Consider the following 14,613-nt stretch of genomic DNA (forward strand, 5'->3'; position numbering starts at 1 on the left):
AAATTTATCTGAAACTGACAAAGAAGCTCATGAAGGCTGACATTTCTCAAATTTAATAGTGAATGCAACTAAGCTTCCTCTTCACAGACCTAATACAATCTGACAATGGAGTGGGCCTGAAGTTACTTTTTGTGACTTTAATCAAGAGCCGCCATGTATTAATTATCTTTTTTTTTGGATTAGGGAACTTTTTGGTTGTTGGGGAGAGAACGTCTGAGATGGGACAAAAATACGGGAATTTTACTTCGTCATTTTTACCTTTTACATGCCAATCTGCAGTACAATCCAAATTGTTAAAGAAAGAAGCAACGTTCATAAACAACTTTGAGATAATCCATTCATATCGCTGGCAAATTCGTAAATGTAAGAATGAATGAGGATAAAGCACATTACACAGCCAGCTAGAATTTACTTCATGAATACACAATGTATACCAAGAGGATACTTTGTGCCCGGTGTGAAACTTACCGACTTTGGACTTTTCTTGGGAAGTGGTCCTGTGAAAGAGGAAAAACAAACAAAAAAAAATCAAGATTCAGCAATAAGAAAGCCTTCAAAGAATACCAAGGACATGATCTAAATTGGTTTAGTGAGTATGAATCTCTCTGACCATGTTAAAATCTGTGCCAGCCACTGTGCCTGGCGTCTGATCAGATCAGATTATTGTGTGTTGAATCCCCAGTACATCAGTTCTACTTACTCCTGATTCAGCAGCCTTCAGGCTAGCAGTCTAAACCAGTCAGTGTGACCCATGAAACTAGATTCTGCAGCAGAAGCAAAATAAATTACTGTAGCTCCATGAGGACATTGCAAAACTAAATTTAAAAGAATTATAAAATTCGTATTCAACGAGCAGCAATTAAAATTTCTCTAATTTCACAGGTACTTCTATACTGCTAAAGCTTCAAAACAATCTCATGTAGAAACTAACGTAGATGTACTGTAAGAACTTTATGAGTAAATAAATTGAAGTTCGAAGTTAATTACACATGTCAGCATATACAACCCTGAGTTTATTTTCATTCTTCCTTCTGAAGTTATATTATATGCAAAGAACTGCAGAGATGAAAGCTCTCTATCTAATCTATTGACTCCAAAGTTAACCACAGCAAACATAAAAATATGCACGTTCAGATGGTTCACAGTTCACAGAAAAAATCATTTTTTTATGATTTGAAATGTTCAGGTCCTCTCATTGTCTCCAGGACATTGTGAAGTATGTGACACCCCCAGTAGAAAACTTCTCCAGGGCTCCTACCTACAAGTGGATCAAGTTTGGCTTCCTTAAGGTGGATAGATCCCTTGTGCACCTCAGAAAGAAAAAGGCACCAGTTTCAAATGATACTGGAATTAAAAGGTGATAGCCAAGTTTTATTATTTTTCAGTGTTAATGGTCACGGATCCTCTTTTCATGTCATAGGAAGGATAGGCCCTTTGGACCACAGAGTCCATCCCAATCATCAAATCCCCACAACTTTTACCAGTGTCCCACCAACCTGCACATCTTTGGGATGGAGGTCGAAACCAGAACACTTGGCGAGAAGCCATGAAGTCACATGCAGAACATGCAAACTCCAGATGGACAGCAGAGGTCAGATTTAAACCTGGATCTCTGCTGCTGTGAGAATGTGCCTCTACTAACTATGCCACCCACACAAAATCTAAAATTCTTAGAAACAGAGATTATAATTACTAAATCTGTGCTCTCATAGTTAATAGTCCTCTCTGGCTCATCTTAGACCTTACAAAAAAAAATACAAAACACAGTAACAAGTCCAAGTCCCGATCTTGACACGATTCCATTCAATGCAGTTACACAGAACTTCATAAAACCCGGCCATTACCATTCTTAATTGCACAAGTGTGGAATTCACAGCATCACATAGACACATGTGCTATATATAATTTATCAGTGCAATTAAAAGATGATCTCAACAGATGGAAGCCTGATTTAAAACGTTATTTAGTTATAAGTGTGACAGTCTATTCAAAGTCTATAAATCATTTCTCTCCTGTCTATGCCTATGGACGTAATTTCCCTCAAGTGACAAATTAAAAGAGTAATGAGTTGGCAGTTTGGGTGGGATATGCAAGAGTAGAGTTGCATCCTGCACTGGATGAGACATTTGCAGCTGCATACAGTAATTTGTTTCTGAAAACCAGCTTCACTGAAGTTGAAAGAGCCTCGTTTCAATGTGGAGGATGAGCTGCAGCAACTGGTACATGCACCTATCTAGCACAGGGGACAAAGAATGAATTTACACACTGTCGTTTTGGTAACCTTTTTTCCAACTCCCTTCTGCAACATGTTTCATACAAGTTCTAACCACACGCCTATTAGTGATCTGTGGGATTATTAAAGAGAAGTCTAATTTTTACTGACAGGTATTTTCTTTTCCTGAAAATTACCCAGATACAAACTCTTTCTACCACCTTCCACAAAGTTCTAGTGGAATAATGAACATAAATACTATCAGATCAATCCATGACTTGCTGATCTATTCATCTAAGGTCTGATTCCTTGAAAGGGTGCAACTTCTGAATTCTTTTGCAGCAGTGGAATCAGATTTATCAGCACTAACATCTGTTAAGAAACATGCTGTTTTATATCTCAAACAGGAGGAGATGCTGTTTCTGATATGCTCTGGCTGGTCTCCTGATGAGGAGGTCAAGACTACAGCTGCAGAGGGGGGCACAGAGGCCCAGGTTTTGAGGATTATTGATTAGCACCGAGGGGATGATGGTGTTGAACACTGAGCTGTAATCAATAAACAGCCGCCTGACGTGCGTTTTGCTGTTGTCCAGGTGGTCCAAAGCCAAAGTGGAGAGCCAGTGAGATTGCATCCACTGTCGACTAGTGTGGTGGTAGGCTAATTGCAGTGGGTTGACTTCCTTGTTTAGGCAGGAGTTAATTCTGGAGATAATCCACCACCCAAAATATTTCACCACAGTAGATATGAGGGCATCTGGGCGATATTTTGCAAGCTAGATTTATTGGTTAAGATGTCTTGCCAATTACCAAGAATCAGCTGGTCCAGACTTACAAGTTTTTAAAAAGGAATCTTACAACAAGGTGGTTAAACCAAACGTAGCTTTTTCTTTTTCAGTCTGAAAAGTCAATTATAATCTTCAGTACAGTACAGTACGCATTCACTTACCAGCTACAAGTGACATAAGAGGCTTTTAAACACAACTAATCCCCTTCCCCTTGTATTCTAAATAAATATGATTTGTGTACATGCAGTACGGTAGTGTAGTAGTTAGCACAAAACTTTATGGCAGCAACTACAAAATAGAAGTTCTATTCCTGTTGCTGTTTGTAAGGAGTTTGCATGTTCCCTCATGACTGTAGATTTTCTCTGGGTCCTCCAATTTCCTCCCAATTCCATAAGACATAGGAGTAGAATTAGGCCATTTAGCCCATCAAGCCTGCTCAACCATTTCATCATGGCTGATCCAATTTTCCTCTCAGTCCCAATTTCTTGCCTTCTCCCCATATCACTTCATGCGCTGACCAATGTATCAACCTCTGCCTTAAGTATACATAAAGACTTGGCCTCCCCAGCTGCCTGTGGCAAAGAATTCCACAGATTCACTACACTCTGGCTAAAGAAACTCCTCTTCATCTCTGTTCTAAAAGGACGACCCTCCGTTCTGAGACTACGTCCTCTGGTCTTAGACTCTCCACCCACAGGAAACAGCCTCTCCACATCCACTCTATCAAGGCCTTTCAGCAAAGATGGGTTAAAAAGTTATACAAGTTAGGGTTAATAACCTATTCAAGTTAGGGTTAATAAGTTATAGAAATCAGGGTTAATAAGTTGTAGGCATGCAATGTTGGCACCAGAAGCCATGCAACCTGCCCCCAGCACACCCTTCTCCCAAACAGTGTATGTTTTGATGTACTTGTGACAAATAAAGCTTTTGCTTATATAATTTATTGAGGCACAATTCACGCAGGAAAATACGTTAAATGCATCAAGCGCAGAACAAAATCCTAACATTTATTACCGTTTGACTGCACTGGGAAGGCCGTCTCTTTATTAATAGTTTACTGTGCCTGTACTTTCCCACATCAGTAATCGGCTGATTAATTGTCAGCTTTGTGAATACAGTGCACTCCAGGTCAAACAGAAAAACATCATCTCAGCAGATAAAATATTAAACCATTTAAGATAAAATTAGCACATTCGTGGCACCCATCGACAAATGTCAAGACAGATAAAGCCTAAACATGACCACAGCATGGGAACTGGGGTCTCCAGCAGTCTGGCCCATCTGTCAGGGCTGGCATTCATAGCAGTGAAAATAACCATTTACAGTGCATCTGGCCAAATGGCTTCATCTCAACAAGTCACAACTTCATTAAGTGGTCAGGAAAGTAAACGCCCATAAGCTTTAAGTAAAATAGCAAACTGAATCCATGAAGGTGACAGAGGAACGGTTCAGTTACTCACGGAAGAACTATCTACTATGAACTTCTGCAGAACTTGGAATTGCATTATCATTGATTAATATCACAAAAAGCAGATGTTGAGACATCATCTGTCTGATTTAGGAGTTTTCAGAAGATGTCAAAAGCGGTCACATGAACAAGTTGGAAGCTACCGCAGGATATCAAACCTGGACTGATCACATTGGCAGAGCAGTGCTAAAGGGAACTCACTAAGGATAACTGAAGCAATGCCTTCAGGGATGACCACAGAGTGCAGCGCAGTAGGGGAATCACAAACACTCACAAGGGTGCTCAGGCTTGTAGACAAGATGGTTAAAAATGGATACGAAGTCCAAAGTCCAGCATAAATTAGAATCTTACAAGTAGAAAGGGTCAGAAAATTGCTAAATTTGATTAGAGGAACCTTTTCATTCAGATGTAGCAAGAATAATAAGGAGGGAACCAATGCTGTACTGAGTTTGAAGGATATCGACAAGGCAACAGTATCATGGTATTGATCATATATCAATTAGATTTAGATTTAGCACAGTTGAGAGACAAAAATTACATAAGATTCCAAACTGGGAAAGGCACATTTTACTAGGTTGAGAACTTGTTTCGCAAAAGTGGAAGAGAAGCAAACTACTATAATGGAAATCAGTGTTGGAGTAGTGCTAGATATTCAGGAAGGCTTTCTAAAGTGCCCAGGGTGATCATGCTCCCTCAGAGACTGTCAAATCTAGGGCACCTTGGATGATAGCACATTACTGGAAGATAAAAACATAAATTTAGTGTGCGAGGGTGCACTTCTATCATGGGGGGAGGGGAAGAGAGATTTTTGAAAGCAGGAGGAGCATAAAAACTACTGGCATGCAAAATTAAAGAAAACTGAAAGATTATTTACATCAAGGTAATGAGGATACTCAAGGAAACCTCAAGGTCCATTACGGACCAAAAGTGCCACTTGGAGAGAGAGCATGAATAGAGATCTTAAGGAAAACCTTGCAAATTTCTTCACAGAAGAGTGGAATGGTGACAAGGCTGTGGTTACAATTATCAGGTCCCAATGGAGTTTTAAACCTGAGGATGAAATTATGGAGGTTCTAACCATTACTTTACAATTCACCTTGGCTGCAGTAATGATACTAAAGTATCAGAATACTCATTATATTCATGATAAACAAAAAGAATGGATAAGCTAAACAATTGCAGGCACATTAGCTTAACTTTGGCGGTAGTAAAGTTACTTGATTCAATTCTGAAAGCCAGCACTGACCTTCATTTAAAAAGGTACAGATTAATCACAGGCAATCAATATGATTTAAGGGAAGGTTAGATTCAACTAACTTGATTGAATTTCCTGAGGAAATAAGGATTGATGAGGTATTCCATCTATTGTAGTCTGTATAAATGCTAGCAAGCACTTGATGGGTCCCACAATGCAAACTGGTGAAGAAAGGAAAAGTTGTGCGATCCATGGGAGAACAACAAAATGAGTCCAAATCTGGTTCAACGGTAGCTTGCAAAGAGTAATGATTGAGGGGAACTTTGTGACTGGAAGAATTTTGCCATAGGGATTTAACAGGGCTCAGTATTTGGTCCTTTGTTAATTAGATTATCTCAGATTCTTTAAGGATGATTTGATAGACAGGGGTTCCTTCCTCAAACACAGGATGCAGAAAGATTTAATCAAGGCACATAAAATTATGAGAGGTCTGCATAAGGGGAAATGAAAGGAACCATTTTCCTCTGGGCACAGAGGTCACTAATTGCTTTGAGGTAATTGATCAATGGATGAGCAGGGCCTAAGAATCCTTTTCTAAAACCAGAGTTAAGATTTCACAGCTTTAAAAGGTGGTGGGAATCAGAACATAAAAACATAAGAAGTGGGAGCAAGAGTAGGCCATCTGGCCCGTCGAGCCTGCTCAGCCAATTTATTAGATCATGGCTGATCTGGCCATGGACTCATCTCTAACTACCTGCCTTTTCCCCATAACCCTTAATTCCCATAATATGCAAAAACCTATCCCACCTTGTTTTATATATTTACTGAGGTAGCCTCTACTGCTTCATTGGGCAGAGAATTCCCAGATTCACCACTCTCTGGGAAAAACAGTTCCTCCTCATCTCGGTCCTAAATCCACTTCCCCGAATCTTGAGGCAATGTCCCCTAGTTCTAGTCTCACCTACCAGTGGAAACAACTTTCTTATTTACTCCTTTCGTAATTTTAGATGCTTCTATAAGATCTCCTCTCATTCTTCTCTCCTGTAATGTGACGGGGAAAGATGAATGGTAAGGGCAGGAAAAATATGCAACTACTCTCATCCTATTTAAACATTACTTAATGTTGTACAGATATTTAGCATAAATAAATTGATCAAGTGCTCTCAAATTGGTTATGTCTACAAAGATATGCTTCAGTCAACACGAACTTAATAGTTCTTCGAATCTAACACTAGTTATCTGGCTAGCAAAATCAAATATTTCTCCCTTGTTCTTGTTATAATTTCCTCCTTACTCCTCACCGCTTACTGACCATAGGCGCTTCTGAAATGTAAATTGACCGAAACATTCAGAATCAGCTCAACCATTATGGACAGGAAGCTGCAAGTTAACAAGGCCTTGCTTCTTTCAGCTTCCTTATTAGGAAGTTGCATTAAATCCAGAGGCTTGGGATATTGATCTGAGAAACAAATCTGCCATCTTTTGCTGGCCTGCCCACTATTGGATCACTGACCCACAACAATTTCATTCACTTATAACTATCATCTGTAATGGCTTCGCAAGCCAGAGAGATCAGAGGCGAGCAAAGGCTGACTAAACATGCTGACTTGGGTATGAATCTCACAGACAGGCGTGAAGCATTTTTACTTTCATTGGGTGAAAAACAGAGAATTTTACTTTATGTAATGTCCTGTTATGTTGTTCTGGATTTCATTTTTGTGCTGTTCTGTGTGAGCTGCTTATTGTTCAGCTTATGCTTGGGTTACTGTTGAAGATAAGAGAGAGGAGATTTGTGTGCCATCGGTTAGGATGGTTGGATTAAGAGGAGGTTTCTCTGGTGAGGGACACCAAGGTTGGGCATGGGGCTTTTGCTAGAGACAGATGAAGAGAGAAGACACCGGAGAGAAGAGGTTGTAGGATTCAACGAAGCCCGAGATAAGATCGATGGAAGATTGGTGACGGGGAAATCACGAGCTCCAACTTGTGCACGTTAGACTGCTTCATTAAAATGGGTCCTCTTGTTTCTTTGTTCTTTACTTTACTAACCCCTTAGTCAAATAAAGCAATATAAAGCTAAATATTTTAATTGTATGTAGTGTACTCTCCGTTATTTCATGGCATTCATTGGTAACAGGGTAATGAATTACACAGCATCCCCACAAACAGGGGGTTTAGGGTGAGCTCGCGACTCAATCTCACATGTTTGGCGGGACCGGAGACTGACCTCCCTAGACTAACACAGCAGAGGAAACCAGGGTGCTTTTTATTTATTAATTGAGTTACATCATGGAATAGGCTCTTCCATCCCATCGAACCACACTGCCCAGCAATCCCCCGACTTAACCCTAGCCTGATCACCGGGAGTTTTATAATAATCAATTAACTTGTTATTATAAAATTCTTTGGGCTGTGAGAGGACTGGACTAGACTCTGGAATGTCAGAGGGAAAACATACAAACTCCTTACAGGCAGCGGTGGGAATTGAACCTAGGTCTCCTGAACTGTAAAGTGTTGGGTTTACCACTGCACTACCATGCTGCCCCTAAACTGCATTCATATTTCTGGTGCCACAAATGAAAGAAATACGCAACTGTTTAGATAAAAATAAGCTTTTAATACACATTGAAGTACCTTTGTAAAATGGTGACCACTAGTAATCATGACATTTGAAACATCAGAATGAATTCACTATTGTTATGTAACAAAATATCAGAGAATGAAAGACCATTTAGGCTTTCATGCTGTGACAGCTCTCTGAATGAACCACCAATTAGATCCAATTTCTGGTCTTTCCTTCAGAAAGCATTGCTGAACCTGTTTCCATCACACTCTGCAGATCATAACAACAGGTCATGAAAAGACATTTCTCATTACCCTGAACTCTTTGCCAATTATCTTCAAAACACATCTCTTGTTATCAATTCTGCAACCAGCGGAAAGAGTTTATTTACCTTCTCAGCCTGTTTACTCTTGGACTGATGCAGTAATTGAATGTGGCTGAAAATCACTACAAGCAGAAGGCTTTTCATAGTTCTTCCCTTGTTACGTTGAAGCTTCATAGACCAAACCAACTCATTAGAGCTGCCTCGACCCCTTTGAAATCACTGAAAGGTTCCTGAGAAGATGAGCATGCCTGCATCCTACGCACGAACCAGAGTACTGCAAGTACTCGGGCAATCACCTCATCCTCTGCTCAGAACTGCTGCCAAGGAATTGGAATATAATAAATGTATTCTGTTTTGATCTCCATTAATGCATTGGCTAAATGCTATATGTTCAGGTTTCAAATATGATAAAGAAACTCTGGTTTTGTCTTTCAAAAAATCCCACTTTAAGTTTTTAGAACTGACTTCGAATGTCGTATCATGCATTCTAACAGGCAGTCACTTTCAAACCCTCCGGGTCGTTCGTTTCTTGCCAAGACTCTCTATTGCATTCCTTGTTTGGAAATGAGAATGTCCTCGACAATGAAGCCTTTGAAAACCAGGAAGAAACGAGTTATAATTGCCATTCAAAGGTTGTTTGCTTAGTTCCTTCATTACTGAGATGGATCCATGACAAATTTCTGCCAAGTTCATCCTGCTGAAGCCCACTGTAACATTATACTTCAAAGGACATATCTCAGGGATGTACGGCGAAAAAGAGACTTGTTACCTCAAAATGGCCTTATTACACACAGACAATCAGGGTTGCAAAGCTGATGGCAAAGTGACAGATTCCAAATACTTGCAATTAAAGCAACCTCGACATTGATTGCTGCACTGTGAATCAGCACTTGGAACGCAATCAGGTGGAGTGACTTGCAGTCCAAGCAACGCGAGGCTATAACATTTTCTAGAAAATTTTTAGTTATTAGCAATATTCACTTAGCAGAAGAGACAGACAGACAGACAGAGTCAGAGACAAGAGCCAATTAAGTCCATGCCTGGTCATGATAGTACCTCTATGATAGAAAAAATAAATGCGAGAGTCAAGGAGCACTACACACAGAAACCAGACCTTCAGCCCATCTAGTCTGAGCCAGCCTGATCCCATTTACAGTACCTCCAACTGGAGCCACAGCCCTCCATTCATGTACCTATCTGAACTTGCCCTAAGTGTTACAATTGCACCCACATGTACCACTTCCTAAGAAATACACTCATAGATTGAGCTATCCTAGTCACTCAGATATACAGAAACTCTGTGCTGATGCAGCAAGTGCATGCGGCTGAGAAATGACTTATGAGCAGAAAGCTTTTAAGTCCAAGTGTTTTTTTTTATTTATGTACAGTTCAAGCCTGGGTCAGCATTTATTTCCAAACTTAACTGCACCCGAACTTCACCGGAAGTATAGGCTGCAGATTCTATATTGCAATTTATAATTAAAATTTGCCAATAATAAATTAGGTCTAAGGGCCGGTTCTCCCCTCCACCCACCCCAAATATGCTGTACTGTTTTATAAAGAACTTCTGCCTTCTGAACTTCCATAACTGCAGAAGTGCAGACCTTCGACACTTTGTCCAGTCCAGGGGCAGTCAGCAATGTCTGAACTGCTGTGCTGGATATACTGTGCATCTGACCCTGCACCATTATACCAGCCGTAACTGGCACACTTAACATTTAGCAATCTGCAAGTGTCTTCAGAAAATCGATGTATAGCTAGGATGCCCAAGACTTCTGCACAGTACTGCAATTTTACGTATTGCACTATACTCTGCCACAAAAAAAAATTCATGACATGTAAATGATGATAAACCTGATTCTGATATGAGTCTCGATTGTGGACTGAGAGTGGGAGGGGGGCAGGGAGAGGGGAATCATGGTTTGGAAAAGGAGGAGGGAGTGGGAGGGGGTGGGAAGCACCAGAGAGACATTCTGTAATGATCAATAAACCAATTGTTTGGAGTCAAATGACCATGCCTGGTGTCTCAGGGCTGGGTGTGTCTGTACCCACACTAGCCCCGGTTCCTGGCACTCTGTATGTATGTACAGGCAGTTACGTACAAGTTCCGTTCCTGAGTCCGCCTTTAAGTTGGATTTGTATGCAAGTCGGAACAAGTACATCCGGTATTATTTAGCATCAGTTAGTCAAACATTTGTCTTAGTAAATACAGTAATATATATATTACCTTTCTCTGCATATAAAACACTTAAGGAACGTATGTATTCCAAAAATTAAACCACTGCATTACTTAGTAATTATTGTAGCTTTCATCAGGGCAGGGCCTTTCACATGTTACATTATTCTCACTTTATCCTTTAAAATTGTTCTGATGGTTGACCGACTGTAGCCTAGAACTTTTCCAATGACCAATGGTGTTTCACCTCTTTCCAAACGCTTTATTATTTCCACTTTATTTTCAATTGTGATCGCTTCCTGTCAATGGAACAGAAACACAGCGGGCAGCGGGTCCCAAGCTGGGCCGGCTCCCGAGGTCCACTGGGTCTTAAGCACCACTGCACTGAATTCCCTGGGCCTTAACTCCACTGCACTGAGACAGGCTAAATAGGACAAGTGGGGGCTGTGCTGGGTTTGGGTATTTGATCCTTCACAATATTCCACGTGGGAATTTAAACTGGAGGTGGCAGTGTTTTTTTTGTTACGAGTTTGAGTTGCGAGCTCAACATCAGCCTGGCACGGGAGCGGTCTGTCACTAAATCGAACTCGGGAACCTCCGTTCTCCAGCCTGGCGCTGATCTCACTGCACCACCAGCCAACCAGAATGGGATGGGGGGGGGGCGGGGTCAGGCTAAATCTTACTAAGAAAAATTTAAGCCAAATAAACGCTCACAGTGTCAATGACAATGACTTAAAATGGCGGACGGCGTTCTCCTTCCTCGGTTCGTAGGTACAAGTTGTCCGTAAGTCAGATGTTTGAAACTTGGGGCTACCTGTATGTATGTACATACACACACACACACACACACACACACACGCACAGTACTGTATTTCTGCTCTTTTCAACAGGATTTTAATTTTATTAATTTCTATAACTTAATTGAAAACTTCAACATTTACTGTTTTGTACTGTTTTTCATTGCCTCTCAGGGAGCTGAAACCTTTGAAATGGTCTGACATTTTAATGTAGGGGTGAATACAAGATCCTGTTCAATGAATGGTCGGTATCATGCTCTAACTTAAATCAGCAATCATTACAAAGACACCCAAAGTGCACTCATAATTGGCTAAATTTGAAAGATTAGCAAAAAATTCTCATCCATTGGTTGATGGATGCATAGCTGTGTATTGGGGTGCTGACAAAGTCTGTAACACGTCCCAAGCAGAAATAACTATAATTGCTATTTTCTGTTATATATATTTGATGTATAGTTTCCACTGACGAATTGTATTAACTTGAACTAACTTTTTGATGGTAGTTCGTATGTGTTTTATTCTGTTTATGTTCTGATGGCCTTTAGAATGCACCATGTATCCACGAAGCATAAACTTGTGTATATTTATTTACAAAATAATTTAAGCAGAGGGACTTCCTGTAAAACATCACATTCCTAGGGTCCTGGCCTAAGGAATGAATAAAACGGGATAATGTTGTTGCTGCAGAAAGCAGTTTTACCAATGTCGGGGAGGCTGTAAGCGTCTAGATCCACTGCAGTGGTCAGATCGAGGAAGGTTAGAGAATGAAGACCAATGGAAGGATGAAAGTGTCACTGCAATTGGTAGGTGGAAGGAGATGTTCAATGTGTGGCAGTAGCAGGGGCTTTCAACTGACTGCTTGAATGAGGTCCAGGTTGACCAATGTATTTTGAAAAGGTTGAAAGCTTTAAATGATAACTTTTAGACTATGATTACAGGACAGTTTAAATTCAATGATTCAAAGCACATTATCAAAGAATGCATAAATTATACAATCTTGAGATTTGTTTCCTCACAAGTAGGTAGGTAGGCCTCCGTTAGTCCCGGTAGACCATGGATTTGCACCTTGGAAAGTTTCCAGGGCGCAAGCCTGGGCAAGTTTTTAAAAAAAATGGAAGACAGGCAGTTGCCCAAGCTGCAAGTCTCATCTCTCCATGCCACCAATTCTGTCCAAGGGAAGGGCATTAGGACCCATACAGCTTGGCACCGGTGTCTTCGCAGAACAATGTGTGGTTAAGTGCCTTGCTCAAGTCAAGGACACACACGCAAGCCTCAGCCAAGGCTCGAACTAGCGACCTTCAGACAACTAGACGAATGCCCTAACCACTTGGCCACGTGCCAACACCCTCACAAGTAGTCACAAAGGAAGAAACCCGAAAGAACCCAATTAAAGAAAAAAGTTTAAAATAAGAAACCAACACCTGATGCACAAGGGAATGGAAAAAAGAAACACCAATCAAGCAAACAGCTGGAACAAGAAACAAGCAACAACATTCCAAACCAAAATCGAGTCCTCAGATCCGAACCCTGGAGGAGCCCAGAGCAGGCCTAAAGCTTCTCATCAGTTCAGCAAATTCCAGACCCTTAGCACAGCAGCCAGGGTCGTCTTCATAGCCTCAGCGCCATGGAGAGAGGAGCGGCCATTGGGGAGAACGAGTGAAATTGGCTCTCGCCTCGGATCCTGACACCTGGCCTTTTCATTCTATCTCGGATGCCGAAGTAAACTCAGTGGTGGCGCTCTCACCTGTTTAGGAAGATTCTAGATTCATACCTAGTACTGAAAATTGAGTACATCTTTCATGCCAAAGCTCATCTATTGTAGTATTGAGGGAAGTGCCACAATGTTGTGGGTCCTGCCTTTTAACTTGCAGATGTGATGACAGACCGCTGTCTTCACTGCTCTCTTAGGTCTAATTATCTTAGACCAATTACTGTTTCGGAGTTATTGTTTTGCAGTTATGTTACGTGCTATTTAATGTTGGAAGCCCCTATATCACTATGCCACCTACAGGAGCTGCCAGTAATGAATTTGTATTGACATACATAGAACGTGGTTTCCAATCAGAAATGCACTAAGGTTTTTACTGTCATCTCAATGTCATTTAAGATAAAATATTGTGACTTCACAAATTAAATTTTAAATTATAGTCAATACAACAATAAATTGAACTTTTCAAATACAAAAACAAAGGACAATCTGATAAACCTGGATACTAGCAGGGATCTCTTGGACGCCTAATGCTATGAAATCTTGTTCAGCTTTATAACTATCCAAGTAAGAATATCAATAATGTGCTAACTAGCTTGAAAATAGAGAGCTTGGTACTTTAACAAAATGGAAATTAGCAACAGTGCTTCACAGATACTTCAGTTCTGTCAACCGCATCCACTGAACTAGATATGAAATCACATGCAAGTGCACATTGATAAATAATTCACACTAATAGCATGCATAAGTGGTGGAAATGAGAACGCACACGGCTATGTGATCAAGAGCACCTCTCCGCTATTATCAGGACAACATTAATTGTGCAAAGCAAGACCAGGATACTTTATTCTATATAGTTATATATGCAACTATACTCAGTAGTCACTTTATTAGGTACGCCTGTATATCTGCTTGTTAACACAATTATCTAATCAGCTAATCATGTGGCTACAACTCCATGCAGACATGACCGAGAGATTTATTTGTTGTTCAGATCAAATATCAGAATGGGGAAGAAATGTGATCCAACAGACTTTGACCATGTTGGTGCCAGATGGGGTGATTTGAGTATCTCAGAAACTGCTAAACTCTGGGGGTTTTCTTGCACAACAGTCTCTAGAATTTACAGAGAATGGTGTGAAAAATCAAAAAATAAATCCAGTGAGCTACAGTTCTGTGGGCAAAGTTAATGAGAAAGCTCAAAGGAGAATGGCCAGACTGGTTGAAGCTGACAGGAAGGCAACAGCAACTCGTATAATCATGTGTTACAACAGTGGTGCACAGGGGAGCATCTCTGAATGCACAACGCATTGAACCTTGAAAGGTATGGGATACAACAGAAGACGACTGCAAACATACACTCATTAGGTACAGGAGGTACCGAATA

General features: G+C 40.6%; 1 protein-coding gene across 3 annotated transcripts in view; it reads right to left on the reverse strand.

Annotated features, from left to right (window-relative positions):
• Positions 1-14,613, reverse strand: part of magi1b (membrane associated guanylate kinase, WW and PDZ domain containing 1b) — a 409,035-nt gene that overhangs the window by 59,354 nt on the left and 335,068 nt on the right. For all 3 annotated transcript variants that reach the window (XM_059944277.1, XM_059944276.1, XM_059944275.1), the window contains one exon: positions 469-497. In XM_059944277.1, the coding sequence (XP_059800260.1) occupies positions 469-497 (29 nt within the window). The remainder of the gene's footprint in view (positions 1-468; positions 498-14,613) is intronic.

Source organism: Hypanus sabinus, chromosome 19 (genome assembly GCF_030144855.1).
Source record: "Hypanus sabinus isolate sHypSab1 chromosome 19, sHypSab1.hap1, whole genome shotgun sequence".
Lineage (NCBI taxonomy): Eukaryota > Metazoa > Chordata > Chondrichthyes > Myliobatiformes > Dasyatidae > Hypanus > Hypanus sabinus.